This window comes from Bos taurus, chromosome 11, assembly GCF_002263795.3.
Source record: "Bos taurus isolate L1 Dominette 01449 registration number 42190680 breed Hereford chromosome 11, ARS-UCD2.0, whole genome shotgun sequence".
In the NCBI taxonomy this organism is placed as follows: Eukaryota; Metazoa; Chordata; class Mammalia; order Artiodactyla; family Bovidae; genus Bos; species Bos taurus.
In genome coordinates this window covers 72,358,482-72,385,590 of record NC_037338.1, presented here as the reverse complement: position 1 = coordinate 72,385,590, position 27,109 = coordinate 72,358,482, and the positions used below count along the sequence as shown (strand labels likewise).

The 27,109-nt window shown below is 51.3% G+C and overlaps 2 protein-coding genes across 9 annotated transcripts; one reads left to right on the top strand and one right to left on the bottom strand.

Annotated features, from left to right (window-relative positions):
- Nucleotides 1-2,715: 2,715 nt before the first annotated feature.
- SLC30A3 (solute carrier family 30 member 3) lies at nucleotides 2,716-13,908 on the bottom strand. Of its 3 annotated transcripts, none has more exons than NM_001076843.1 (8): nucleotides 10,997-11,225; nucleotides 7,039-7,220; nucleotides 6,298-6,444; nucleotides 6,048-6,201; nucleotides 5,160-5,358; nucleotides 4,827-4,932; nucleotides 4,448-4,582; nucleotides 2,716-3,541 (listed from the first exon to the last, which is right to left on the bottom strand). In NM_001076843.1, the coding sequence occupies exons 1-8, from the start codon at nucleotides 11,089-11,091 to the stop codon at nucleotides 3,393-3,395; spliced, it is 1,167 nt and encodes a 388-aa protein (NP_001070311.1). In that variant the 5' UTR covers nucleotides 11,092-11,225; the 3' UTR covers nucleotides 2,716-3,392. The 3 variants fall into 3 exon arrangements, with proteins under 3 accessions (NP_001070311.1, XP_024854286.1, XP_024854285.1); XM_024998518.2 differs by lacking the exon at nucleotides 10,997-11,225 and adding an exon at nucleotides 13,281-13,908 and having other exon boundaries at nucleotides 2,723-3,541; XM_024998517.2 differs by lacking the exon at nucleotides 10,997-11,225 and adding an exon at nucleotides 8,276-8,416 and having other exon boundaries at nucleotides 2,723-3,541.
- On the top strand, nucleotides 8,710-26,435 carry DNAJC5G (DnaJ heat shock protein family (Hsp40) member C5 gamma). 6 transcript variants are annotated; one of them, XR_009496306.1, is made up of 8 exons: nucleotides 8,710-9,684; nucleotides 12,767-12,881; nucleotides 19,853-19,923; nucleotides 23,310-23,425; nucleotides 23,918-24,131; nucleotides 24,328-24,467; nucleotides 25,166-25,236; nucleotides 25,438-26,435. XR_009496306.1 is itself a non-coding variant. In XM_059891512.1 (8 exons), exons 3-7 carry the CDS (start codon nucleotides 19,900-19,902, stop codon nucleotides 25,216-25,218), a joined length of 552 nt encoding a protein of 183 aa, XP_059747495.1. In that variant the 5' UTR covers nucleotides 8,710-9,684; nucleotides 12,767-12,881; nucleotides 19,853-19,899; the 3' UTR covers nucleotides 25,219-25,236; nucleotides 25,438-26,435.
- The last annotated feature ends 674 nt before the right edge of the window (nucleotides 26,436-27,109 follow it).

Genomic DNA, 27,109 nt, shown 5'->3' with positions numbered 1-27,109 from the left:
GCCCTTCAACCCACTGCCTCCCCTCTGGTTTTTCCTTCTAGCTCCTTGGCCTCTCTCGAATTCTCCTACAACGGCACTCTAACCCTCCGGTCCACCTCCTATTCCTCTGGTTCTCCCTTGTTCCTGGTCCCTCTGGGCCTCCAGAGGGGCCCTCTCCCCTCTCCTCCCCTGGTATTATTAACCAGCCGTGTAAAGAGCTGCCAGGGCTGGGCTGACGGATGGCCCCTCCTCTGCTTTGCTCTTCCTCAAGCCTCCCCTTGGTCCCCGCCCCTCCCCAGCCCTTTCTCCTCACCTCTTCCTCCACCATTCATTTTTATCATCAAGGAAGGACACCGAGAGGAATGGGCCTGCTGGGTAAGTGAGTGGAGAGGTGGGTTGGGGAGATAATCGGGAGGACAGGCAGCTCCTGCAGATAAGGATTTCCTGGACTCCCTTGGGAGTGCCCTACAAATGGGCAAATGCTCCTGATTGTCTGTCCTTCCCTGTCCCCGACAGAGCAATGCCTGGAGGAGGGGGGTGGAAAGGCAGGGTGGTGTGGAAAAGGGCTGGGCACTTAGTGCAGCCAGCACAGTCACTCTGACAGTGACTAGCTGCATGGGCAGGGTCAGCCTCAGTTTCTCCATCTATAAAGCACAGATCACACTTTCTGCCTTGCAGTGCCTGGCACCAAGGATAAGCTCAATAAATGCGGGCTCCTGTCTCCGCTGTCAGGGTGCCAGGTCACCCTTTGCCCTGAAATCCTCCCCCTGATTCTCAGATTCCACACAAAAGATAATCTTTTCCTCCATGCCCTCTCTATACCAGGCACACTCACACCCACAACGTCACGTCACCCCTCTTTCAGTAATTAGGAAAGCTGGAATGCAGCGGGGTTACCAGTGACCAGAGTATGAGCAGAAGGCGGAGGCAGAACCAAGGGGTCTGAGCGCAGAGTGCCAGGATGGGCGAACTAGCAGCAGCAGGTTGCTGGGAGGGAGTGGGCAAGAGTTTTCCTGAGAAACTCAACTGGGTGAGAGCTTCCAAGGGCCTGGATGGGAGCGAGCGAGAGCCCAGGCTCTGCACCTGCCCCAGTCACTTGCTGGGTGACCTTTCTAAGTCCCATTCCCTCTCTGAGCCTCCGTTTTCTCTTCCTCTGTTTTGCAGGAGTGGATGGGTGGGGGGCTGAGATGGATTGCTTTCTGTGTGAGGTCTGTCCCCTCCCCTGCAAGGGGACTCAGCCTGGTACATATAGGGCAGGGCTGCTGTTTAAGGCTGTTCCTAGTGTAAAAATCTAGTCCTCATTTCCTCCGCTCTTCATTTCCTCCCTCTTCCCCACCCCCATCCTGTCACTTGGGGCCTATAGTCAATGAGTCGTAAAATGAGAAAGTATCAGGAACTAGCAAAGCATAGACTGCAGCTGGGGCAGCCTTGGCGCCAAGTGTGATGGACTGCCAGCCCATCCTCCCATGCTCGACTCAGGCTAGCCGGCCAGCAGTGAACAATTCACCCAGGCTGGTCCAAAGCCCGCAGCTGGAGAGCAGAGTGAAGAGGCCTATCTTCAATGGGTCCAAAGGCCACACCTTAAAATGAGTGATGAAATCTCTGTGTACTGACTTGGAAAGATGCACCCAGATGGACAGCTGAATCACAGAAGCAGGTTACATGTTCTCACTGTAAAGTAATCCTTTTATGTTCTTGTAGAAGATGAGAAAATGTGAGCAGACTCCAAACTCCAGACTCCATTCTCCCTGGGAGTAAGATTTTATGGGAAGCATTCACTGTATACATTTTCCTCTGATAGGTTTTGATTTTGGACTGGGTCACATGGATTGTGGGATCTTAGTTCCCCAGCCAGGGATGGAACCGGTGCACCTGCAGTGGACGTGCAGAGTCCTAACCACTGGACCGTCAGGGAAGTCCCTCTTTTGATAGGTTTTTAAAGCAAACGTGGATTGCTTTCCTGATTGTGAAAAATCAAGATAACTTAATAATAAAGATATTTCCATTGTGGGGGAGAAGCCTTTGAGAAATATACATGGGCTAATGAAATTGCTCCAGGTCTCAGCTGCAGGTTGGAATTTATATCAACCTAGGATGGGAAGGCTAGTGGACTCTTGCTCTAGATCAAAATCAAAGTATAGAGTTTGATTTTTTTTTTTTTTTAAAGAGAAAATGAACAATCCCTTAATGAGACTGACTTTTAAGGTCAAATCTTTCAAAATACGTGATTCTTAAGGCAAAGGAAGGGTAGTGATGAATGAGGTCCTTGGGGTCCCCAGCTTAAACCTGGACTCGAGTTGGTTGCTGGGAGTCAGAGTTAGGGCAGCCAGGACTGGGGGCTGCTCCCCAGCACCTCCCACAGCTTGAGCACACAGCCAGGTCAGCACTGTGGTCCAATCACTCCCCGACATGGCCACAGCTTCTGGCCCGCCAGCCTCCCCTGTCAGAATGACTCTCTGGGATCTCCTGGCCCTCGCCATCTGGCTTTCTCCTACAACCAAGCTCAGAATGTGTGGGTGTCCCCCTGTGTCAAGGACCCAGATTCCATGCTGCCAAGTAAGGGAAGGTAGTAAAGAGACTGGGGGGTTTTGGCCTACACGGCATTGCAACAGATCTTTGAGGGTGGAGGGGCTGGGAAGGGGGCGGGGGGCTGTGCAAGGTCACTCTGGACGAGGGATTCCCTCAGTTCCCAGATGACAGATTCTACGTCCCCCTCCCGAGGAGTCGGCACAGGGCTGAGAGGTGCAGTTGACACAAGTTTATTGGCGGAGCTTCGGCGGAGTCTCCCTCTCTCTGGGACAGCCGAGGGCACAGCACCAACAGAAGGATGGACAGACAGAATCCCACACAGACACACGGATGGTGCAGACTCATAAAGATCACAGCACAGCCACGCAAGGCACAGAGACACACAGGCCACAGCACCAAGAAACACACACAGACACAGAACCACAGGGCTAGAACACACGGACAAAGTGCGGGCTTTGGGGCTCCTGCATAGACAGAGCGAGGGCCACATGGGGAGGGGGCCCCTGCTGACCTCCCCCAGGCATAGGCACATGGACAGCACACAGACAGGCAGTTGCCCCCAGCCAGCCAGGCTGCCACGAAGACAAATGAACTGCACAGAAAGGACACTGGGGATTCCCCAGACCATGGGGAGTGGGAACCATAGGACTTCTACCCACCCCCACCACCACTGCACTGATTTCCCTGCTCAGCCTGACTCTGGCCTACTCCCTGACACACACACTTTGGTCTTGCCCACTGGGGCTGGGGGGGCAGGTGGTAGGTGGAAGCAGGGGAGAGGGGAAGGGTGCGGGCCAAGCTCTGTCTCTTCTCCGTGAGCAGGGAAGCAGGAGAGTCCAGGGCAGAGCCTGGGCCTGGCAGTGGGGTATGGCTGGGGCCGGGGCTCAGGCTTGGGGGGGCTCCTGGCAGCGCAGGCACTGGGCCATCTCAGGCTGGTATTGCTCGACCTGCAGGGTACAGCTGGAGAATCCAAACCGGGAGTGGAGCCGGGATGTAGCTTCAGCTAGGACAGCTTCGGGGTCGGCCGTGGAGTCTGCGGGGGAGTGATAAGAAACAGCGAGCTCCCTGGGGAGTGGGGAGCCAGGCCAGGGTCCAGATAAGGATGGGTGAAGGGGAACCCAGGGGTTTTGCATGGCATGAAAGCCAGGATTGAATGGGAGCTTTATTTTCTCTCTCTGTTGTACGAACAGTGTACAACTGTTCAACGAAAAGCTTGGGGAGACTCATCCCTAACTGACTAGCCTAACACGCTAAACTGTTCTTATTTTGCTATTCGCTTCTTCTCTTTGGGTGTCTGTGTACAGCTGTGTATTTCAGCAGCCATACCACCCGATTTTTCACAACGATCCAGATGTCAAATATTCTGTTCCCATTGTCCCTCTAGAGTTACCATCAAATATCCTACAGAGTATAATATTTTTGGCATCCAAATTGCAAGTCTCTGATTGCTTCTTGCATCTGGAAGAAACTCAAAAATCCTTTGTCAGCTTGTGAGTCACCCTATATATTTTAAATAGTTGAATCATAATGTGGCTATAATTTTATATTCAGCTTTCTCTCTTAGCATTATACCATAAACATTTTTCCTAGTTGCCATACAGTCTTCATAATCATCATTTTTAAAAGTTACATGGAGTGAGAAGCCACAATTTACCTCTCTGTGCCCCACCACTTAGACCTGTGGGTACCAGTGATCTTTTAAAGGATTACTGGTGCCCTGTACTACTTTAAAGAGGGTGAAACTTTCCCCGGAACACCTTGTCTAGGGCGCCAACATGCATGAGAGAGAGAGAGATACAAAAACAGAGCTAGAGGTCGAGAAAGCCAGAGAGATGGGAACAGTCCCAGTAATTCAGACCAGCTTCCTGTGTTTGGAGGGTGGGAGGGGAAAGGACAAATGTTTCTGGGAAGTAACTGGCTGGGGCTAGCGTGGACTCACCAATGGCCAGGTGTGCGGAGGCGACGTAGTGCGTGAACGTCAGGGACCACAGGTGCAGCTCATGGATTGCCCGGACTCCCGGCACCGACAACAAGGTGTCCCGAACGGGTTCAAAGCTCACACTTCGGGGGGTCCCTGCAAGTAGCACCCACCACGTCTTACTGCCAAAGCTGCTCCTGCCCAGAGGTCAGGACCCCACCTCCCCCATCCTGTACCACTCACCCTGATCCCCACAGTTCACCCCATCCCTGAATCCTCCTTCCAGCAATAAGCCTTCTCTCCACACACTCTTCAGAGGAAAGAGGGGTGCCTAGTACTGGAGTGGGGTCAGGGAGGGCCCGGTGTGGGGGATGTAGGAAAGCGGCATCATCGGACTCACCTTCCATGAGGACACGGAGAACATCTCGCAGGGTGGGAGCTGTGGATCCAAGGGCACAGATGGAGAAGAGGAAGGTGCTGATGGGGTCAGCTGCTTTGTACTGAGGCTGCACAGAAAGAAAGCCCTAAGAGCCTGGGAACTGGGAACCTTTCAGGGGAAGATCTAGGGGCACCCTGGACAAACAGGACCTGAGAGGGGAAAGGGACCATAACCCTGGGCCAGGGGTCCTATGGAGCTGGGAGGTGGAGTAGGGTGGGGATGGGGACCCAGGGAAGGCAGGGCTGGGATGTAGAGAGGCGAGGGCAAGACTGGGCAGGCTTGCACACATGGTACCTTGAAGTAGATGAGGATGGAGGCAATCAGCACCCCAAGGCTCTGCAGGAGGTCTCCCAGCACGTGCACAAAGGCCGCCCGGACGCTGGTGTTCCCCAGAGGCAAGGGCTCCCCGGACCCCTCCTCCAGCGGTGCATACTCTGCCCCTCTAGACCCATGGCTGTGGGGGGGCCCAGCCTGGTGCAGCACAAAAGCCATTCTGAGGGGGAAGCAGAGCAGCTTAGCCCAGGTGGCCTGCTCCCAGCATCCTCCACCCACTTCCATGCCCCCTCCTCTCACCTCCCAGGAGCCCTTTCTCTACCTGTTTTCTCCCTATTTTCCCAGTCCTCAGAAGAAAGCAATGCTGTCCAAGAGAGACAAACAGAGCCACCTGGGGGGAGGAATACTTGGTACTAGAGATGTAGATTCAGATCTTGGCCCTGCTACTGAAATTGCTACATGTCCTGGGCAGGCAAGGCCCCTTGTCACCTCTCGTTATTTGTTTTGGCCACACCGGGTAGTTTGCAGAATCTCAGCACCCCGAACAGGGATCAAACCCCAGGCTCTCATCCATGAGAGCTGGAATCCTAACCACTCGACCATCTCTCATTAACTGAATGTCAGGGGTGACACTACCTACCTCGTAGGGGTGGTTGTGTGCTTTAAATGGACAACATTGATGATGGTCCCCAGCAGAGGGGCCAGTACCCAGCAGGCCTTTAACCAAGGTCTGTTGACCCTGAATTTTAGGTCTCCCCCCCAACCCCCTCTCAGACATCCCCAGGGCAGCAAGGCAAGAACTGTGTGCATGTGCTGCGGGTCTGCTGGGTGAATAGTCTGCTCTCCAAGCCTGCAGGAGGACCCCTCACCCCCACTCCGACATGGTGCCTGCTCCATACTGGAACGTACAGCAGATTGGCACAGACCGCAATGCTGGCGGTCAGCAGCATGGCACCCCCCTCGATGTGGTAGTCGCTGTGCAGCAGACGGATGAAGGCCAGGTACAGGAGGATGCCAGTGACCATCCAGAGGGAGACCACAGAGGCCAGAGCCCCCAGAGTCTCTGCAGGGGGAGACAAGCTGTTAGAGAGCGGCCCAGGACCCTGAGAGGTACCTTCTGGCCAGGTCGAAGGGTTCTCAGGCCATGCAGGCACCTTACCTGAGCGGTGCCAGCCAAAGGTCATGGTGCGGGTGGCTGGACGGGTAGAGAGCCAGAGGGAGAAGAGGCTGCCCATCATGCTGCCCACGTCCGCCAACAGGTGGGCCGCGTCAGTCATAATGGCCAGGCTGTGCGCCAAGTACCCACCTGCAAGGGTGAAGTGACGTATCATCTGGTTCCATTAAGCAAATATCATGCTGTGCGTGTGGAGGCATGGAAAAGAGATTGGGGGGGACATATACCAAAATGTGAATGGTGGTTTTTCTCTGGTGATGGGATCACACATCTTCTTTTCACTCATTCGCGTTTTCTAGTTTTTCTACAATAACAGTTTCTTTTAAAACATTCAGCTGCACCAGGTCTTAATGGCAGCACGCAGGATCTTCCATCTTTGATGTGGCATGTGGGATCTTTAGCTGCAACATGTGGGCTCTGGTTCCCTGACAGGGATTGAACCCAGGCCCCCTGCACTGGGAGCGTGGAGTCTTAGCTACTGGACCACCAGGGAAGTCCCAACAATAACATGTTTTAATAAGCAATAGGGCTTTTAAAGGACCAGTTTGTACTGATAAGCCAGTCCTGAGTCCCCCTGGTACTGCCTGTCCCTCACCCTCTCCTACTTCCCGAGTCCTGGACACCCGGCTCCCCCGTCCCAGCCAACCCCATCTTGTCTGCATCTCCACCCAGGAACTTAGGCAGGCATCCTGCGGATGGAGTTGGAGGAGCTGCTCTCTAACTTACCAACCACCTCCCCGGCCATGAAGACGCAGCACACAGCACAGGCGGTGCACAGCTGCCTCTGCGCCTGCATCCTCTCCGGGGTGAGACCCGGCTGAGGCAGGGGGTCCCGGTGGCAGTGGTGGAAGGACATCTCCACAGGTTTGGGCTCCTCGGGGAGGGGCTCAGGAGCCTCTGTGAAGAGACTGAGGCAGGCAACACAGTTCAATCTGGGGCCTGGCTCAAGGGCTCGCCTGCTCCTTCCTCACTCCCAGGTCCTGGGTCCCCTAGATTAGCTTCAGCAGATGTCCCATCTCTCTCTCCTTTTCCCAGTCCTGGTCAAAACCAGGAGCCTTGTACACAGAGGGCCACAGGAGAGATGGGGGCTGAACGGACGACTCAGATCGCAGCCTCCCTTTTCCTTTCATATACAGAGCCGCAGAGTCTCACAACACAAAGGAAAGCACCTTAGAGATGAGCTAGTCTACCGCTTACTAAGGAATTAGACGGACAAGGCTCAGAGAGGGAGGGGACTTATGGAGGCGACACAGCTAGTTAGTGGTCGAGCTGAGATTCGACTCCAACCAAATCAAGTCATTATGACAGGCATCACAAGGAATACAAATGAACTGAGTATCCTTTCTAATCTCTTGGAGCCTTTGGTGAACAAGACAAATGTCTACCTAAGTACTGTGAGATGTTTTAGAAGGTAGCTATTGCCTTAGAGCTGGAGAAGGCAATGGCACCCCACTCCAGTACTCTTGCCTGGAGAATCCCATGGACGGAGGAGCCTGGTGGGCTGCAGTCCATGGGGTCGCTCAGAGTTGGACACAATTGAGCAACTTCACTTTCACTTTTCACTTTCATGCATTGGAGAAGGAAATGGCAACCCACTCCAGTGTTATTGCCTGGAGAATCCCAGGGATGGGGGAGCCTGGTGGGCTGCCGTCTATGGGGTCGAATAGAGTCGGACACGACTGAAGCGACTTAGCAGCAGCAGCAGCAGCATTGCCTTAGAGCAGCGAAAACAAAGTGCTATCAGGGTTCAGATAGAGGGATACACTGACTCTAATGAAGACACCAGGGAAGGTCCGAAGGACCCGAAGGCCCAAGGAAACTGAAGGAGGCCCCTGAGAAGGGCCTGGGCAGATAGAGAGGCTTTTGATAAAGAGGAGGTGCATGTGCCGGTGAAGGCAGTACGATGGGGAAGTGGTGTGAAAGTGCTGGGTGGGGCTCAGACCTGCCTCCTTCCTGGACCTACCTCCGGGTGCCTCCATTCCCGGTCCTTCCACTTCCCTCTCTAGACATGCAGCTGAATGTGGCCCTTTAAGAGAGGAGTAGAATGTGGGGACCCAAAAAGTCTGAAGTTCTTGGCACGGAGAATTACTGGCCAGATTCCAGAGCTGGGTTGTCATGGGGAGGAGACAGTGCAGACTGCTGTGGCTGGGGTGGCAGCAGCAAGAGCGCTGGGTTGGGAGTCTGTCATGCGTTAGTGGGACCAGTGGGACCATAAGCATCCAGCAGAGGCCGCCTTAACTGCACAGGACCGTAAGCCTCCCTAGACCAGTGAATGGGTCTGGGGGGCCTCACCTCTAGCATCACCTGGGGATGCGAGAGGCTGAGCTCAGACTGACTGAATTTTCAGTCCACTCTGCCCTAATTCTCGACCCTGATACCACCCAACCTAAAGTCTGAGGGGTGGCAGTGGCAGCGGGGGGGTGGGGGTGGGGGTGGGCGGGGAGAATAGAACCTTCCACAGCATAAAGGACCTAAGTAGAAAAGTACAGTCCTGGGAATTCTATGGAGGTGTGACAAGAAAAACCTTGAGAGAAGATGAAGGCTCCAGATGATAGAAAGGCAATCCCAGTAGTAAAGTGGGGAGGGGTGCCTGGGGGTCTTCTGGTTGAGGAAAGCTCTGCCAATGGGTGAATTTAGGTGGGAGGGAGGAGAGGGCACATTTGGTGCTTCTAGGGAAAACTGGCAGGTAGATTAACTTCTTGGAATCCCCTTCTAAGACTTAGAATCTAGATGGGTAGGATACAGGTGTGTTTCCAGAGGAGACAGGAGATGAGGGTGGCTTTGAAATCTGTCCTCATTCTTCAACAAGATATACCGCGCAGTGTAGCAGTGTACATGTACTGAAGCTCAGGCTGGTGGGAGACATGTGTCACAAATGACTTACTATGCAAGGAGAAGCTGGGGCTGGAAGGGTTATGAACAAAGGACTTCATCACAGGGGAAGGAGTGACCAACTCTAATGGGAATAAGGAGAACCTCACAGAGGTAAACAAAGGGGCTCCAGACATGTGGAATGACAATGACAAGATATGCAGCTTGGAGCGTAAGTGTGAGGAATCAAGGGAAGGACTGAGGAAGAAAGTGATGGGCTCAAAGGAACGTAAAGGGAGATGCGCTGATTGATTTGATCGTTCCTGAGCCGTGAGATGAATGACCTTGCTGATGCACTAGTCTGGGAGGAAGAGAGGAGAGGAGATGGAGTGGTCCAGAGCAGACCAGGCCAGAGGCTCCCTGCGCAGAATTTTAGAGGAGGGGCAGGCAGGTAGGGAAGAACCTCTTTCAGAAAATACTGCAGGATTTGGTGACTAATGGTCATATGAGAATGAGGCGAAACTAGGAGTCAGAGATCCGGGTCTGAAGAACAAACAGAGGGTAAGTGGCTTTGGGGCAGTGGGCAAGATGCCCTTCCTGGCCTGGGGAAGACACAGTGCAGCCAGGCATCAAGGTAGTCAGCCATCAACAGGCTGCTCCCTTTTGTTTGGCATTAATTGGGCACTAAAGAAGCCTCATTGTTGGTGTGTGGGTGTAGTGGGGCTACCTGCTGTTTAGAGAGAAAGAAAGACAATTCTCTCTCCCTGGCCCTCTGAAACCCCGGACTAACAACAAATAATATTGAGTGGGGTAGAGGGGACAGGTAGAGAGGGGAGACTGTCTTGAAGCAGAGTCAAAAGGGATGTGAAGACATGCTAGGGCCACGGCTGGAGCCCCCACAACTGTGGTCCTCCGTGGGAGGGATTCAGAGGGGGGTCTTCCCTCCCTTCTGCTCATCCACTCGCCCACCCATCCAGGTTTACGGCCTCCACCCAGAGAAGGAGCGAGAAATACACAGAGGCACCGCATCAGAGACAAAGGGACAGGGGTTGGGAGGGAAAAGGAGAGATGAGGAAAAAGAAAAAGCCGGAGACTCTGTCAAATTCCCGAGATAAACGGACGGTGGGCCAACAGACAAAAAGGCCGGCGGAGGTGACCAGGGAGGGACCAGCGCGGCCGCTAGGAGGGACAAGGCGGACGAAGCCGGCGGGACGCGGAGGCGGTTCTCCGGCCGCCCCCGGCCCGCTGTCCCGACTGCTCGGCGCGCCTCATTTCACACCTCGCCGCCCCCGGCCCCGTCTGTGCGGAGCCGGGAATACCCCCGCCGCCCAGACCGCACCTGCTCCTTCCTTACCGCCCCCTCGCTTCCCCGCGGCCGCCCGCCACTCCAGGAGCCGACAAGACCCGCTGCGGAGCCCGGGCCCATCTTCGGCCTGGGTGTCCACAGCTGGAGGCTGCTCCCCGAACCCGGGCACTCGGAGGGTAGGGCCGGGGGCCTGCAGATGGGACTCCGAGGGGCTCCCGGAGCAATGGGTACATCGGGGTTCCTGGAGCGGATTCCGGCCCGACGGAGGGGCAGTCGCTCGCGGGAAAGGTCGAGGGGCTTGGGGGGACGGGCCCGGGAGCAGTTTCTCGGGACCGGGAGGAGGGTGGCCGAGAGGAGCCAGAGCGGGGTGTCCGCCTGTAGGGGCCGGGGCTGGCTGTGCGAGCTGGGGGCGTCTGCGCGGCCAGAGAGGCAGAGCCCGGCCGCCACGAAGCCAAGGGGGTCGCGGTGCGCTGGGAAGGCCAGCCGGCCGAGAGAGACAACGAAATAGAAGGAAAGCAGAAGGGTAGCGCCCCTCCTCAGCCGAGGGCCGACCCAGATCCGTCCTACCTCTTCAAACGCAGGCCGCCACCAGCGCCGCCGCGGTCTCGGGGGCCCACCAGGCGAGTGGTCTCCGAGCCCCCCGTAGTGGGAGACGGCTCCATTTCTCCGCGGCCCCCGACCGTCTAGGCCCCACCGAGGGAGGGAGAGGCGTGGCGGGCCCCGCGCCAAGTCTGAACGACGGGCCGACCCCCAGACTCCCCGCAGGGCCGCGGGGCCACCAGAGTGAAGGCAACTGCGGCGGCTGTGGCGCTGGGAGTCCGAACTGCGGCTCCCGCGGCTGCCGGAGCCCCGCCCCGCGTGGGGAGAGCTCCCCAAGCCCCGCCTCTAGGCTCCCCAGCCTCTCCCCTCCACGCCTAAGCCCCGCCTCCGGGGCCCTGTCCCCATAGACGTGGCTCTATTCCCGGCGCCAGAGCCAGGTGAGGAGGTGGGAGCTCTCTAAGCCCCGACCCTGTTCTAGAGAATGCTAATCTCCATAGCCCCGCCCCTAGGCTGACTAGTCCCGCCCGTGGCCCCGTCCACCAGCCCTAAGCGGAGCTCCTCAAGCTTGGGGGGCTTCCCTGATGGCTCAGATACTAAAGAATCTGCCTGTAATGCGGGAGACCTGGGTTCGACCCCTTGGTTGGGAAGATTCCCCTGGAGGAGGGTACAGCTACTCACTCCAGTATTCTTGCCTGGAGAATCCCATGGACAGAGCAGTCAGGTAGGCTACAGTCCATGGGGTCACAAAGAGTCAGACACGACTGAGCGACTTTCACTTTCAAGTTTGGGGACCTCCCAACCAATCTTCTCCCAAGGAACACCGACTTGTGCAGGTCCACCCCAGGGCATCTCAACCCCTCTCCACTACCCGTCACCTCGTGGCCCCAGCTCCCCACACACTGAGGCAGAAACAGGTGTGGAGGAGAGAACCAGAAAAAGGACGTGGGGTGAGCAGTATGACAAATCAGGGAGAACTCCAGGGACTCTGGCCAGAAACCCCTCTGTGAAGCATGTGAGGTCGGAATTCACAAGCAAAGTCGGCTGCCAAACGCTGTACCGCTCATGATTATTTTTATACAGAGACATGGGGTGACAAAAAGTTTCCAACTCTCCTTCAATCAATTATTATCCCTATTTTTTCAGATGAGTAAACTGAGCCCCAGAGGAAGAGGTGTCCAAAGTCATGCGACCAATGAATAAAGGACCGGGACTGGAACCCCATCCTCCCTCCCTCTCGGGTCAGGGCGCCGCACTGGCGACTGGACAGAGACTGGCCGCAGTTCTGTCCCTTAGAGGCTGGGGTAGCCGGAGGGAAGAGCGCGCCACCTCTCAGTGGTCACAAGCCCCACGTTCATGGAGGCAGCGCTCAGCTTGCCAGCAGGTGTATTCCTTACTTTCAAAGCTATAGCACCTTCCCAAGCATTACCTCATTTTGCCTCATTTAAACTAAAGGCCAGGGTAAGGAGTGGCTTACAGCGAAGTCGGTGGCTGAGCTGGGAGTTAAAACTTCAAATGCACACTGTTCCCTGCCCCTCACACCTGCCGCCAGTGTGGAATGAAAAGGGGATGGTGCTGGATTGTGCACTCCAAGCTGTGACATTCTCTGAAGAGGAGGGTTCGTCGGAGTGGGGGAAAGAGTGAGCATGGATGCGGAAGGTGGAGGGTAGGAGTGGTTAGTTAGCCCAGGCAAGAAACCCATCAGACGCACCCTTCGGAATACACCGGACTTGTGAACACCTGTCAGAATGAATTTAGGGTTCTGATGATAGACATCTAATCCCAATATTGTTTTTCCAGACAATGAGACTGCGTGTGCGCTTCCTAAAACAACAACAACAAAAAAAACTGGAGTACATGCCAGACTGAGTGGTTGGAAGTGATGGGGTTAACCCGGGAGAGCTTCGCGGAGGAGGTGAGGCTTGAACGGATTAGGCAAACTGGGCGGCGGGCTGGCTGTTCTGGCGGGGGAGAGTGCAGCTCGTGCCAAGGTTTGCGGGCGGCGAGCGCTGAGGGATTGTACAGCTCTGGGGAGCGGTGAGGAACGGAAGCACTAAAGGGTCTGCGCGCGCCCTGGGCGCCGCGCCTCCACCCACGCCCTGCGCGGGGCCCGCGCCAGCCTCTCCTCCACGCGCTCGCCTCTCCCCAGCTCTCCGCGCGAGACCCAGCCCACAGTCCACGCGCGTCAAGGGAGCGAGGGTGGGGTGGCTTTCTTCCCTCAATCTCTCCGAGAAGCATGGGGCCTCAGCTTCCTCTGTGAGTTATGGGGAGGCAAACTGAATCGGCGAGAGGGGAAGCCACCTGCCAAGGTCACCTTGTTCGTCTGTGTCATAATCAGGGTGCAGATCACGTCCTAGCTCAGGTCCCCGGGCAAGTCTCGCCTGGCACCGTCGGGGTTTTGTTGTTGTTGTTGTTTGTTTGTTTGTTTTTGAAGCTCCGCACCGGGCCTGGGACTTGGCCAACTCTGAGAGCCTTGGAGCAGAGACGCGGGGGCCACCGCTCCCTCCAGGGCTCGGATGCGGTAGCCTCGCCCGGAGCGGCCGGCTCCAGCGAGCTGGAAAATGGGCAGACACCGCGGGAGCCTGTGCGGGACAGGGGCCGCTAGGCACGCCTCAGCCAATGACGACAACAGGGGAATGTGATAACAACAATGGCTTCCTCCGGGATTTCCTTTCCTGGGCAGCCCCTGCTAGGCTCAGGGACAGCAGCCCCGGGTGCCCGGGAGGGGGCGCAGACGCTGGCATGTGCTCACCGGCCACCCGGCAGGGAGCGAGAAGGCTGGAAGGGAAAGGGGCGTTGGAGCAGATGGATCACTGGGCTGTCCTTCCCCTCAGCTCCCTGGCCTTAGAACATACTGCCTGGGGAAGCTGAGTGCAACGGGTTGGGAGAATACCAACAGTTTCTTTTGCTTGGAAATTTATGCAAGATAAGCTTGGCTTTGAAAAAGACAGCTTGCACCTGTTTCTCAAGAAACCATCAAGTGGCCCTGTGAAAATCTTTGCAAAGTGTCCTCTTGAATGCCAGGTCTGAGGAAGACATTCTGCACCTGGACAGGAGATGGGAAGACTGTGCAGGAGTTAGGACAGCTTAGGGCTGGTGCCCTGTATGGAACACTTCATTCAACCTTCACTGAACAGTAATTTCCTGCCATGCACCTTGCTCTCCCACCTGGGGATTCCTGGTGAAAAAGATGGACGTGTTTTCTCCCCTCCTAGCTTTGACTTGATTTCTCTTCTGCAGTTTTGGGTTACTGATGTACCCACTCTTGATGCTCTTCTTCCTCAGATACTAATTTTCCCTAAGGTGTGTCCTTAGGCTATTCTTAGTCCCAAAGGAGATGAGGCAGGGAGCCCTGGAGGTTCTCAAAAGAACAGGTCAGTGCCAGCTTCCAGAGCACACAGTGACAGAGCAGCTCAAAAGGGGGCTTCAGGGGGCCGGACCAGTTCACATTGGGAGAAAAGGGGAGCAAGGCCCAGTGCTGAGGTCAGCATGTAGGCTGAGCCAGAGATCTTGGGCAAGATTTGGAGTCCAAGCCTGTGGACAAGGGTTAATGTGTGAAAGGGCCATGTCAGGCTGAAGGGTACATACAGAAGTGTTACCCCCAGAAAGCCTTTCCTGATCCCGCCATCCCCTGTCCCAGGTGGGTTACCTGCTCTTCCCTGGTGATCTCAAGGTCCCACAGTGCTTAGGTGCTGGGACCACTCACCACACGATAACAAAATCATTTGTTTTTCTGTCTCTTCACTAGAGCAGGAGCTGCCTGAAGACAGGTGTTGTCTTTCTCACCACTGTGTCCCCAGCTTGATACACAATCCCCCGTAAAGCCATCCCAGAAAGGAAGACCTGATTGTCAGAGTGGAAGCAGGAAGGAGGAAGCAGGATTTAGTTGGAGACATAGAGGAAGAAGGAAGGCTGCAGCTTAAACGTCACCTCCTCAAAGAAGCCTTCCCTGATTCCCCCAAACCAGGCTAGTGCAGGTTATACATTCTCATTGCACACTTCTTTTTCTTCCTTAGCACTTATCATACCATAATTAAATTATTATTCAGGGATTATTTATTTCTTCACTTGGCTTTCAGGATGCCATAATCTAGTTTTCCTCTTATGTCATTGACTGCTTATTTTCAGTCTTTGCTGGTTCCTCCTCATCTTCCCAACCTTTTAATGCTGGAATAGTCCAGGACTTGGTCACCCTCTTCTCTTACCTTTCTACACTCAGTCCCATGGAGATATCATCCAGTCTACAGGTTCTAAAGACTACCTGGAAACAGCAAGAAATGATTGTTGAAGCTGGGGTATAGGTACATGGAGGATCGATCATTGGACTACTCTGTTTTTATATGTGTTTGAAACTTTCTATTAAGAAAAAACTTTAAAAAATAAGTGGCATCTTACATGACGATTCCCAGATCTCTCTCACTTGAACTCTGATCTCATATACCCAGATCAATTTGACTTCTCCTCTTTAATGTCTAAAAGCGTCTCAAGATTCATCTAAAACCAAGCTCCTGATCATCAACCCATCCCAAACATTCCCTTCTAGCAGTCCTCCTGGGGCAGAACATGGGAACTCCATCCTTCCACTTGCACAGACCAGAAACCTTAGAATCATCCTTGACTTCTCTATTTATACTCCACATCCAATCTGTCAGCAAATCCTGTTCCCATCCTTGTCCAAACCACCTTTGTCTGCCTTCTTGATTATTGCAGTAGCCTTCTAGTTGTCTTCCTTTTTCTGCTTTTGTTGCCCTGTCATCTAGCCTCAATCCAGGCTAGGCAACTAGACCTGTTTCCTCACTCTCCATCTCACTCAGTATCAGCCAAAGGGCTTCCACTGGCCCACAAAGCCCTATGCAGTCCAACTCCTCTGATCTCATTTCATACTACTCCCATCTCAATCCCCAGCCACCCTGGCCTTTGTGCATGTGGGTCCTACAGCACACCAGGTACACTCTGCCAGATGTCTTCACAACTCACCGGAGGACCTGCTTCAGGTCCTAACTTGAATATCACTTTTACAGGCCTTCTCTGTTTTTCTTTTTAAAAATTGTATTCTTCCCTCAAAAATTTTCCATCTCCATCCCCTGCTTTATGTTTCTCTATAGTGATGATTACCACCCAACATACTGAATATTTTACTTGTTTACTGTCTATCTCCTCTCACCAGAATTTAAGCTACATGATGTCAGAAATTTTTGTCCGTTTTGTATGCTGCTATATCCCCGGTACCTAGAAGAGTATCTGGCACCTGATAGCACCTAATAAATATTTGTTGAAGATATTAATGAATGTCTGTCTTCCATAATAAGCCATAATCTATGAGAACTGATTATCATTGTATCTAAGGTACTAGGCATAGAGCAATGCTAAATAGGTATTTGTTGAGTAAGTGAACTGACTAATTAAAAGGACAGTTCATGAGAGGAACTGGTGTGAGGGCAACGGTATAGAGGATAGAAAGAACAGGGAGGGAAAAAAGACTGATGGTTACAGAAGGTTTAGGGCAATAGCACGCAATGCATTTGGATGGGCAACTTGGTAGCAAATCGAAGCGTTCATTGCCATAATTTATAGACTTCTGTATTTATTTATTTGGCTGCACTAGGTCTTAGTTGCAGTACAAAGAATCTTCATTGGGGCATGCAGGATCTTTTAGTTGTGGCAGGTAGGATCCAGTTCCCTGATCAGGCCTCTGCATTGGGAGCTCAGGGTCCTAGTGACTGGACCACCAGGGAAGTTCCCATTGTCATATTTAAAGGGTTGTTTTGCACCCTGTAGGCTACGAGCAAAGGAGTAGTAATGATGGAGGCACTGCTTTACAAAGATCTGGTAGCAGTATACACCATGAGACTGGCAGTAGCAAGAGCAGTTAGGAGGCTAGGACAGCAGTTAGTGTGACATGGAAACCCTCTAACTGAGGTGCTTCAGCATTGTGGAAGCTGAGAAGAAGAAAAAAACTAGAGCAATTTTGAAAAAAGAAATGATTAAGAACTGGGCTCCCCGGATGGCTCAATGATAAAGAATCCACCTGCCAATGCAGGAGACATGGGTTTGGTTCGTAGTTTGGGAAGATTCAACATGCTGCAGAGCAACTAAGCCTGTGGGCCACAGCTACTGAGCCTGTGCTCTAGAGCCTGGAAGCCACAACTCCTGAGCCCCTATACCACAGCTACTGAAGCTCAAGGGCCCCAGAGCCGGGGCTCTACAGCAAGAGAAGCCTCTGCAACGAGAAGCCCTCACACTGCAACTAGAGAGTAGCCCTGCTTACTGTAACTAGAGAAAGGCCCACACAGGGATGAAGACCCAGCACAGCCAAAAATAAATAAATAAAAATTTTAAAACAAACAAAAAAAAGAAACGAGTAAGAATTTTTGGCCCGAATCTGGGGGAAATAATGGTCCACAGCCCACTGATGTTTGGGTTTTGAGCAGCATTGTTGGAAAGAGTCGTAACATTACTGCAAATGGAGAAAGCAAGAGGAACAACCAGTGTGGGGACAAGGTCATGAGCTCAGATTGCAGAGTGTGGTTTTGAGGCAATGGAAGACTTGTGTGTGGATGGCTCTAAGGTGAGCTAAAACGAAGCAGTGCCAGCTGAAGCCACACCCACAGACTGCATCTCTGAAGTAGAGAGGAAAGTGCAGAAGCAGGAGCTTAAGGACCGAACCATACAGAATACCCACAATCAGGAGATGAAGGAAGGGAGAGGAGCCAGCAAAGAGGACAGGAAACTTATTGGAGATGGAGGAGGAGACTCAGAACAACACAGAGCCCCAGAGTTGAAAAGACATGAAATTGGTAGAGTTGAACAGAAAGAAGTGATTTAAGGCCCAAAGTCACCTCCCAAAACATAGCCTGATATTTTTCACTTCATTCAGTCACACTGCCTGAAACTCTGCCGGTTATTCCTTTTGTGTTAATAAGAATTAAGGGGATGAGGTTCTAATAGTTGCTCTCACTGTAAGCTGAATTACAGGGTTTTAATCAAATTGCTTCCCACCTAACCCTTAGGGATGAGATCATTTTAGGGAGGTGATCGTTTTTATTAGAAACATTTAAAGGAGAGAAAATGAGAGGGGTAATTTTGGAGTTTTGACTGCTTGGGGAACACTGTGGCACTGTGGGGGATATTTTGGATAGCCAGAGGGCAATGGGTAGAGGAATGAGAAAATAGAGTTCTGAGAGGCTGAGAAAGGATGTAGAAAGGGAATGGAAGGATCCCAATGGCAATTTCCAAATCTTCTTAGAGGGAGGATCTTGATTTACCCCTTATTCCTAGAGACAGAATGAAAAGCAACTTCTCTCTTTACAAAATTGGGAGGAGACAGGAGAGAAAGTACCGCAGTGATGATGATGACAACGATGACATAGCACTTACCACGTGCCAAGCATTGTTCAAATTAAATGTTTAATCTTCCTAACAACCCAAAGAGGCAGACTATTATCTCCATTTTACAGGTAAGGCAGGTGTGCCCTGTTAGTGTGAAAGTGTTAGTCTCTCAGTCATCCAACTCTTTGCGACCCCGTGGACTGTAGCCCACCAGGCTCCTTTGTCCATGTGCCCTGTTAGCCGGCCCTTATGTCTGCAGAGCCTGAGGCTGCAGGGCAGAGAGGACAGGGGTATAAAGCAGCTTCTCCAGTTGGAAGCCCTCCACCTCCCACCATGAGATGTTGGGAGGATGGGCGATGGCCCTGGGGAGGACCAGCAAACAAACTGGGCCAAAGGTGTTTTCAGCCACATGTAGTACATGTGCCTTCAACTGGGGGGAGCGAAAGCAGGACATCACCTGCTTTAACATCATCATGAAAGCAAGTGAATATCAACTACAACTTTAGTCCGTTTCTACACCTAGATTTTAAAGTGGGGAGGGAGCTGGTGTGTATAAGGAGCCAACGTGGTATATGAACTGAACTTGGAGTCAGAAGACAGGTCTAGAACTCACAGATTGACCTTGTACAGGTTAATCCTCTCTGGGCCACACTTTTATTAAAAAATCTAGGCATTGGTTAAGAGTTAAGTCTCTGAGGTCCCTTCCAGCTCAAAATCTGTACAATTCTAGAACCTGGGAATTGGGTATGACAAATTACAATCTCTCTCTCCCACCACATATGTTCGAGAGTGTGATATTTTGGGTATAAATATGCCAATGTGTGCTGTCTGAATGTGTATATTCCAGCTATATGACTAAAACTTCAGTTGTTTGTGGGTAAATAAGGGATGCTTCTTGGTTTTCCCCAGGAAAGACCACATGGCTCTATGAGGTAGTAAATTTCTAAGATCATTGACTCAAGATATGGTGGGAGGGCAAATGATTTCAGAAAAAATTTGAGTCCATCATCATCCTTTAGCGGTTATTTAAATTGTTTCCATTACTTTTTACAACCAAATTTAACTTAAATTTAACTTAGTCTTGATCTCAACCCTGTGGAACAGCCCAGGACTTCACAGAAGTGGGAAGAGACTCAGAGATTAAGTGACTTGTCCAAGATCACACAGCCTTTTAGAGCCAGAGCCAAAACGAAGACCTAGGGCTTCAGACTCCTGGCTTGAGTGTTCTTCCTAGTTCTGTGCTGGGTGTTAGAAGAGACCCCGTACATAGAAAAGAGAGTCGGAAGGGCTCTGTTTCTAGGGGAGGGCCCCAGGCCAGAGAGTGCCAGGCCAGTCTGACTGCTCTGTTCCCATCTCTGCAGCCTGCTGGCTGCCATATCATCTCCTTGAGAGCAGAGGGCTTAAAGATAATGGCTATTTCAAGAGCCACAAACTATGATTAGAATTAATTAGAATGTCAGAGGGCAGTGATAAGAAGTAATAACATTCTGGAGCCTCTGACAAGATGTGAAAGTGTTTACTAACCCTTCTCCGAACATAATTTGTCCTCTTTCTCAGGCTCACTTCTATAAAGCAGGGATGTGATCACACCACCTCCCAGGGCTATGAGGATCAAAGGAGACAATAAGGTAAAAGTGCTTTGAAAAGGTACACAAGTGTGTTTGTTCATTCAATTTAACCAACATTTACTGAGCATCTACAATATTCCAGAAACTACGTTAAGAACTGGAGGAAAACTAAGACAAATGAGAAACAAGGAGCCCAGAATTGCCATTACTCTCTCCTAATGCTTCAGTCTCTTTACCCCTCATGTGTCTGTCTTCTTGTCTCAGGCTGTGTGAGGAAAGGCTGACTCTGAGTCCTGTCCAGTTCTCCAGCTAACCGTTTCTGTCCCAGGGATTTCTTGCTATGGCCCAAACTCTGGACCTCCATTGGACCAGCAGAGGGCTCCCTCTGCTATTGCTCATTCAGCAAATCATTAATTCACTTACTATGAGCAGGCATGGTTCCAGGTGTTGGGGACACAATGGTGAACAAACGGACAAGGTCCTGCCCTCGTGGAGTTCACTGTCTACTGGCGAAGGCAGACCTGAAATCAACATACAAATAAATATATATTCACAAATGATGGTGAGGGTGTTTTGATATGGGGAGAGAGAAGTGGAACTCAATTTAGAAGGACTCTCAGCCTTCTAAACTCAGCCATGCATGTAGCCTGGGGAGGAGTTCTCCACGCAGAGGAGGGGGAAGGAACACAGTGTCTTCAAAGAACTGACAGAAAAGTGGTGCGGCAGAGACCTGGGCAAGCAAGACAGTGGTACTCATGGAGCTGGAGGGAGAGGCAGGGGCCAGACCACACTGGGCCTGTAGACTGACAGGAGTTCGAGTAAGTACAGTGGACTTCCAGTGCCTTCTGCTCTCTTCCCAAGTGCTGGTGAAGAAACGACTTGGGCTGTTCCACTAGTTCTGTCATCCCATGATGGTGACAAAAAGCTGGAGGTTAGTTAGAGAACAAACCATCAAAAAATTGCCAACTTTATCAATGTTATGTGCCAGCCTGGATGGGAGGGGGACTTGGGAGAGAATGGATACATGTACATGTATGGCTGAGTCCCTCTGTTGTTCTCCTGAAACTACCACAACATTGTTAGTCAGCTATACCCCAATACAAAATGTTTTTGGTGTTAAAATTTTTTTAATTAAAAAAAATTACAACAGTAATAAAATAGAACAATATATTGAAGCAATATACTATATAAAAAAAAAAAATTGTCAATTTTAGCTCCTTTACTTTGGGTGACTAACCTCTAAACTCATCTAACCCAGAACCTATGAACTGGTGCGTGATTCCAAAGGTTTTCATCCCCATGCCTACACTGATCACAGATCTACAGAAATAGATTAATCCAGTGTTCCTTGTGCATGTTGAACATGGGCTCTTAGTTTGCTCAGATGTCTCACATCTTTGGCGTGCAACTGAATCCATGTGCAACCAGCACAATGACCACTGGATTAATATCTGTAGAAGAGGAGGTAAATGTGCATAAGTAACAGTAATAAAGGGAAGAGATAATAAAAGCCAAAAGACAGGTGACAGAGATAGTATTGAAACAATAAAGTTCTTTCAGTTACACATTACAGGTACCACTGGTGTTCCTTAGTTATGAAAACCAACATCATGAAGTAGTAAGCTTCATGCAAGCCTGGCGGAGATTACAGGAAGTGAGGCCAACCACCCATAGGTGCCCTCATGCCCTGCAAGTGGCATGCAACTTAGTTGAGGTAAATTGGTACTTTTGGTAACTTTCTAGAAAGAAAGTTAGTGATACGGATCAAAAGCCTCAAAACAAATTCGCTTTGACCCAATAATTCCACTTCCAGAAATCTACACTAAAGAAAAAAAAAGATTTTCTTAAAGATTAAAGATAATTTTCATAAGGTCATTATACTATTAATATGATTAGAAACAATTATCCCATCTGGATTATGTGATTATATTATGGTACATCTTCCTTATGTAATAGTATTTAAAGGGTTTCTGAAGAACAGGCAGGACTTTTGGAAATGTTCAAGACATCATTTTAAAGGAAGATGCAAGATAAATTACAATACGATAGGATAAATGCTTTTATAGAGGAAGGTGGGAACAATTGAGGGAATGAAGGAAAGTTTCTTAGGAATACTGACATTTGATGTAGATCTTAAAGCATGTGTAGGAGTTTCCCGTGGACAGGAAAAGAAAAAAGACCAAGTGGCGACCTCTAAATTCTGTGAAAGAAGACTAGGAAGGTAATACACATCTTGAGAAAGGTTGGAAGCAACCATACAACGCATACAGCCACGGTCTGCAAGCCCTGTTATCTTTCCTTAATTGAGTCGATGGGTCAGGTCCCCGATCAGGATGAATGATTCCCCCTCCCACGGGAGAAGGGACGCCCCTGGAGGCTGCACCCGCGGCTGGGGCAGAAACTGACACCCCACAGCCTTTGGCCACGGGCACAGGCAGATCCCTACGCTCAGGCTTCCTGTGAGCAAAATAAGTCCCACCCCAGCCCCAACCAAGACCTACCGGCAGCGCCAAAAAGTGACCTGTAGTGTTGACGCAGTGCGCAGGCTCGGTTGGCCACTGGACCGCTGCCGTGTTAAGTTTCACACCTTCATGGAGATCGCGTGAGGCCTCCCGGCTGAATAGAGCGACTATGAGGTAGATGCCAGGCCGGATGAGGGGTCCACACAGAGCCAGAGGGGACCTGAGGAACCAGAGCACTCCCTTCTGAGCTGTTGCCTTGGTTCTCCCAGACCACGGCCTCCCAGGCTGTCTCCCACTCCCTGGGGTGCGGCTCCCTGCTCCCTCTCTGGTCAGCCCCAACAGCTCCGGTTTTCACTTCTTCCGTCATCCTTGAGTCATCTCCCTGTTCTCCCTGAGAGACAAGGGTGAGATGGTTTGAGAGGGCAGGCTAGGAGGGAGAAAGTGTCTGGCCTAGGTGCAGGCACTGCCTTCCGGCCTGGTTTCTAGACGCCTGGCTTCTCTTAGGCAGCTCACAGTTTGGTCTGACTTGTTCTTCCCTTGGAGATTGTGGACCGCCAGGATTCCCCACCCAGCCTGTTCTGAGACTGGGATCCTGTTGGGCTTTCAGACCCAACAAGGACTTGGACAGGCTCAGGGCTCCTTCTGTACAGTCCTTGTAGCTCTGGACAAAATGGATCTTTTTGCAGGGTTTAGACCTCCTCTTTGCCTCTGTAGAATGTGGGGTGTCTGAGCTCTGTGGATCTGGTGGGCGCTGGGGAAGCTGAGGAGAAGACGTTTCCTCTGTAAAATTTGAATTCAAATGTCTTGTCACCTGTGCTTTCCTGCTAGTCACAGGTGCCACTCACCATTGTCTGATATTTGTCCCATGGTAGCCCCTTTCCTGCCTCGCCCCTGAAGGTGATGAGTTTCCTGTCACTGGAAGTTCACTTCTCTGTGGCCCCCACCCGGGAAGTTCTCACAAACGCTTCCCTTCCTCCCACCCAGATCATGGCTCATGTGGACGAGGCCGCCCGCCAGTTGTCCAAGTCTGGGTCAACCCTCTATGCAGTGCTGGAGCTTAAGAAGGGTGCCTCACCTGAAGATGTCAAGAAGGCCTACAGGTTCAGACCTCAGCCCCTTATTAAATCTCGCAATTCTTCCCTTTAAACCCTTCTCCTCGTACCTTGCTTTCTCACCCCTTTTTTTTTTTTAATATTTATTTGGCTGCATCAGGTCTCTGTTGTGGTATGTAGGATCTTTCATTGTGGCATGCAGGCTCTAGAAGGCACTGGCTTAGTTGCCTAAGTGGGATCTAAGTTCCCTGACCAGGGATCAAACCCACGTCCTCTGCATTGGAAAGCAGATTCTTAACCACTGGATCACCAGGAAAGTCCCCTGACCCAATTTTTAAATACCCAGACCTCCACTTTGGGGCCAGATGGGGCCATCATCCTCTTCCGTGTGGAGGAATGCAGATGTGGGCTTCTTGCCTCCATCCTCTCATGCATTCTTTCTTCACCCTCTAGAGACTTATCCCTGTCATTCATCATAACCCTCTCACCCCTACCACTCCCATCCTCTGCCCACCCTTCTTTTGGGTATTGCCTGGCTAGGAGACTGGCCTTGAAGTATCATCCAGACAAGAATCCAGGGGACGCTCAAGCAGCAGAAATCTTCAAGGAGATCAACACAGCCCACGCCGTACTGAGTGACCCTAAGAAGCGGAAAATTTATGACCGGCATGGCTCATTGGGGATATATATATACGATCACTTTGGCGAAGAAGGCGTCACATACTATTTTACAATGAATAGTTGTTGGTTCAAGGTACACAGTTCTTTCTGGTCCCTTAAAAATAAGGAAGGAGGGGCAACCCTCCACTCTTAGGATGGCTGATTCTCCTCTCCTAGAACAAATGCTTCTATTGTCTCATACTGGGTGCTGGAAGAATTGAGGCTGGGTGGAGCTTGAATGGAAATACACAGTAACTGCTGGATTGAAGCCATTCTTTCCCACCTTGTAGACACTTGTCCTCCTGTGTGCTCTACTCACCTGTTGCTGTTGTTGCTGCTGCTGCTGCTTTTGCTGTGGAGCACTTAAGCCACCACCTGAGGAAATGGCTAACAAAAAAAATGCGTCAAATGTCCAGCATCAGCCTCCCAGGTCAGGTGAGAACCACAGGTAGGGACTGGGGTGAGAGCTGAATTAGGGTTGTGGGTGAAACCCTGAACTCTCAACTGTGAACCCCCAACTCTCAAGTCAGTATTGGGGCCAAGTGAACAAAGAGAAGAGGGTACGCTTGGTTTCTGAGGAGCTTATGCCCAAAACTGACAGTTTAAATGTAATGTTCGCTTTCCATGACTGTTAAGCTTAATGGATGGAGTGAGCATTAAGGTAGGGAATGGGGTGGGAGACTGTGCCTAGAAAAGGCAGTAGTTGAAGACAAGTTAGAGAATGCAGTTCTTTGCATTTACTCAAGAAAGGTAGTGTCTGAGATGATCCACTGAGGTGTGGGTTGACTGAAATTCACACCAGTGCCATCTAGTGACAGGAATACATAACTGCAAGGTAACCCTTTTCTCACCAGTGGACTAAAAAATGGGCTTCCCAGGTGGCTCAGTGGTAAAGAATCTGCCTGCTAAGGCAGGAGACTCAGGTTGATCCCTGGGTCAGGAAGATCCCCTGGAGAAGGAAATGGCAACCCACTACAGTATTCTTGCCTGGGAAATCTCAAGGGCAGAGGAACCTGGTGGGCTACAGTCCATGGGGTCGCAAAAGAGTCAGACATAACTTAGCAACTACACAACAGACCAAAAAATTGTTACCAGATGTCTACATATGTGTTTTTCAATCCATCATAGGACACAGAGAACATTTTAGAAGAGGGGAAGATGGTTCTAGTGATGATAATTAGTAAAAGATGAAGAGTGAGGTATGAAAACTGAAATGCGGCAATAACTAAAGGGTAAGGAAAAAATACACACTAAAAACAATTCAGCTGAGTCTTTAATGGAAAGTTATGTCTTTATAGTGTGGACTACAGGTATTGTATCCTTCCCTGTAGGGGGTTTGCTTTAAATTCTGCATGATCATTCGTTCTAGTTAATAAGATGCCATCTTCTTCTGCCCTTAGATGCTGAGCCAGTGAGGGTGACTTCTGCTGCCCAGGCCACTGGACTCGGAGAAGAGAGGAGCAAGTAGCCCTGTCCTGACATTGACCCTGATTTGCCCCTTCTGCGTGTAAGACTCCCGTCTTCACAAGCACTGATGGCCTCCATCCCAGTGAGGACCCCATCTTTGTCCTTGATGCTGTCACTGACCCTGGCCGTACAGGGTCACCCAGCTGTTCTTCCTTTTAGCTCTAGTCCCAATTTTAACCTGTTAGAGAGCAGCCCGCCTACCCAACCCTTGTGAGGTCTTAGGCAGGGGTGACAGTCTTCCTGAACATTGTTTTTCCTGTGCCTTCCTTGGAACTTGAGCCAGTGTCAGCGGGAGTGTCAGCCACTTATGAGACTTCCTTCTGGATCCTGAACACCAAGCAGGATGGATCCTGTCCTGGAGCTGCTGTGTCAGGTGACCCGCCTTTGTTGCAACTCTGTGTGCCAAGAACTCTTCGTTCAGCCTCATTCCCCAGCGAGTTAATCTTTCTGGGAGCTGGTCTCATCTTCTTCTGGTGCCCGTGCCCTTGGCATTGCCAGCCTCATCCCGTACCACCATGAGACAACTCAGGAAGAGCATAAGTGCGTTTGAGGCTTAGAGGCCGTTGTCCCGCCTTTCAGTTCTCCCTGGACTGCAGCTGCTAGCACAGCATCCATGAGCATGGGGCCTGTGGGTTGACCGAACAGCACAGAAGTGCCTGCCGGCTTCCATCCTTCTGGTCTCATGTTGTACAAGCTGATCACTATATGTTTTGCGCTTAAAGTAGGGGCATGAAAATGTGATAGGGTGAAGACTGAATGTGTCCAGGCCCTTTCCCCATGTGTGCTTCATCGCACTGTCTGTCTGGTATCCTCATCACACCATTCCCCATCTTCGCAGGGTCAGAACCTAGGAACTCCTCAAACTTCTCTCTCCTGACTGGGAGAAGGGCTAAGGAATATCAGTCAATAAAAGAGCTTTTTAAAATCCAAACCCAGTGCATATGTTGGGCTCCCAAAAGACAAATCATGCCTGGGACAGAGAAGAAGAAGGAGAAAAAGGTAGAGGACAGGTGGGCATATCTGAGACTAGCCTGCCTCAGGGAGCCAGAGATCAGGACATGTGTGGAGCTGGGGCAGAGGCTTCCCAGAGCCTTGTGATGATGACTTTGTTGGTGCTCTAAATTTCTCCTGGAGACCAATTTCCTCGGTGCCCAAAATAGGTCCCTGGCATCCAGGTCCTTTCTGCCCAACTCCACTTCTCTAGATTTCCTAACAAATCAAGAGATGTCCTTGGCGTGGCTCCAGTGATGTGTTCAGGGACCAGAATCCTGTGTTTTCTCAGGGATATGCTCATGAGGTCGTTTCAGGCCCTGGCGCACCTGCCAGCTCCAGCCTCCTGGGCTTCTTTTCCTAGGGCAGGGGGATATAAGAAAGATCTGGGCAAGTACAAAAAAAGAGCCTCTCTCTCATCTCTGGTGCTCTTGTTTTGAATCATAGGATTCAGAGGAAGATGGTCAGAATCACTGACTAAGCCTTGGAGGCAACAGATTTCATTGTCTCTATCTATAGGTCCAGCAGGATGTCTCCTTTCACCCAGGCCATGTATGGTGCCTGTCACACAGGCCAGTTGAGATTCTGTGCCGCTACCTGGAAGAGGCACCCAGG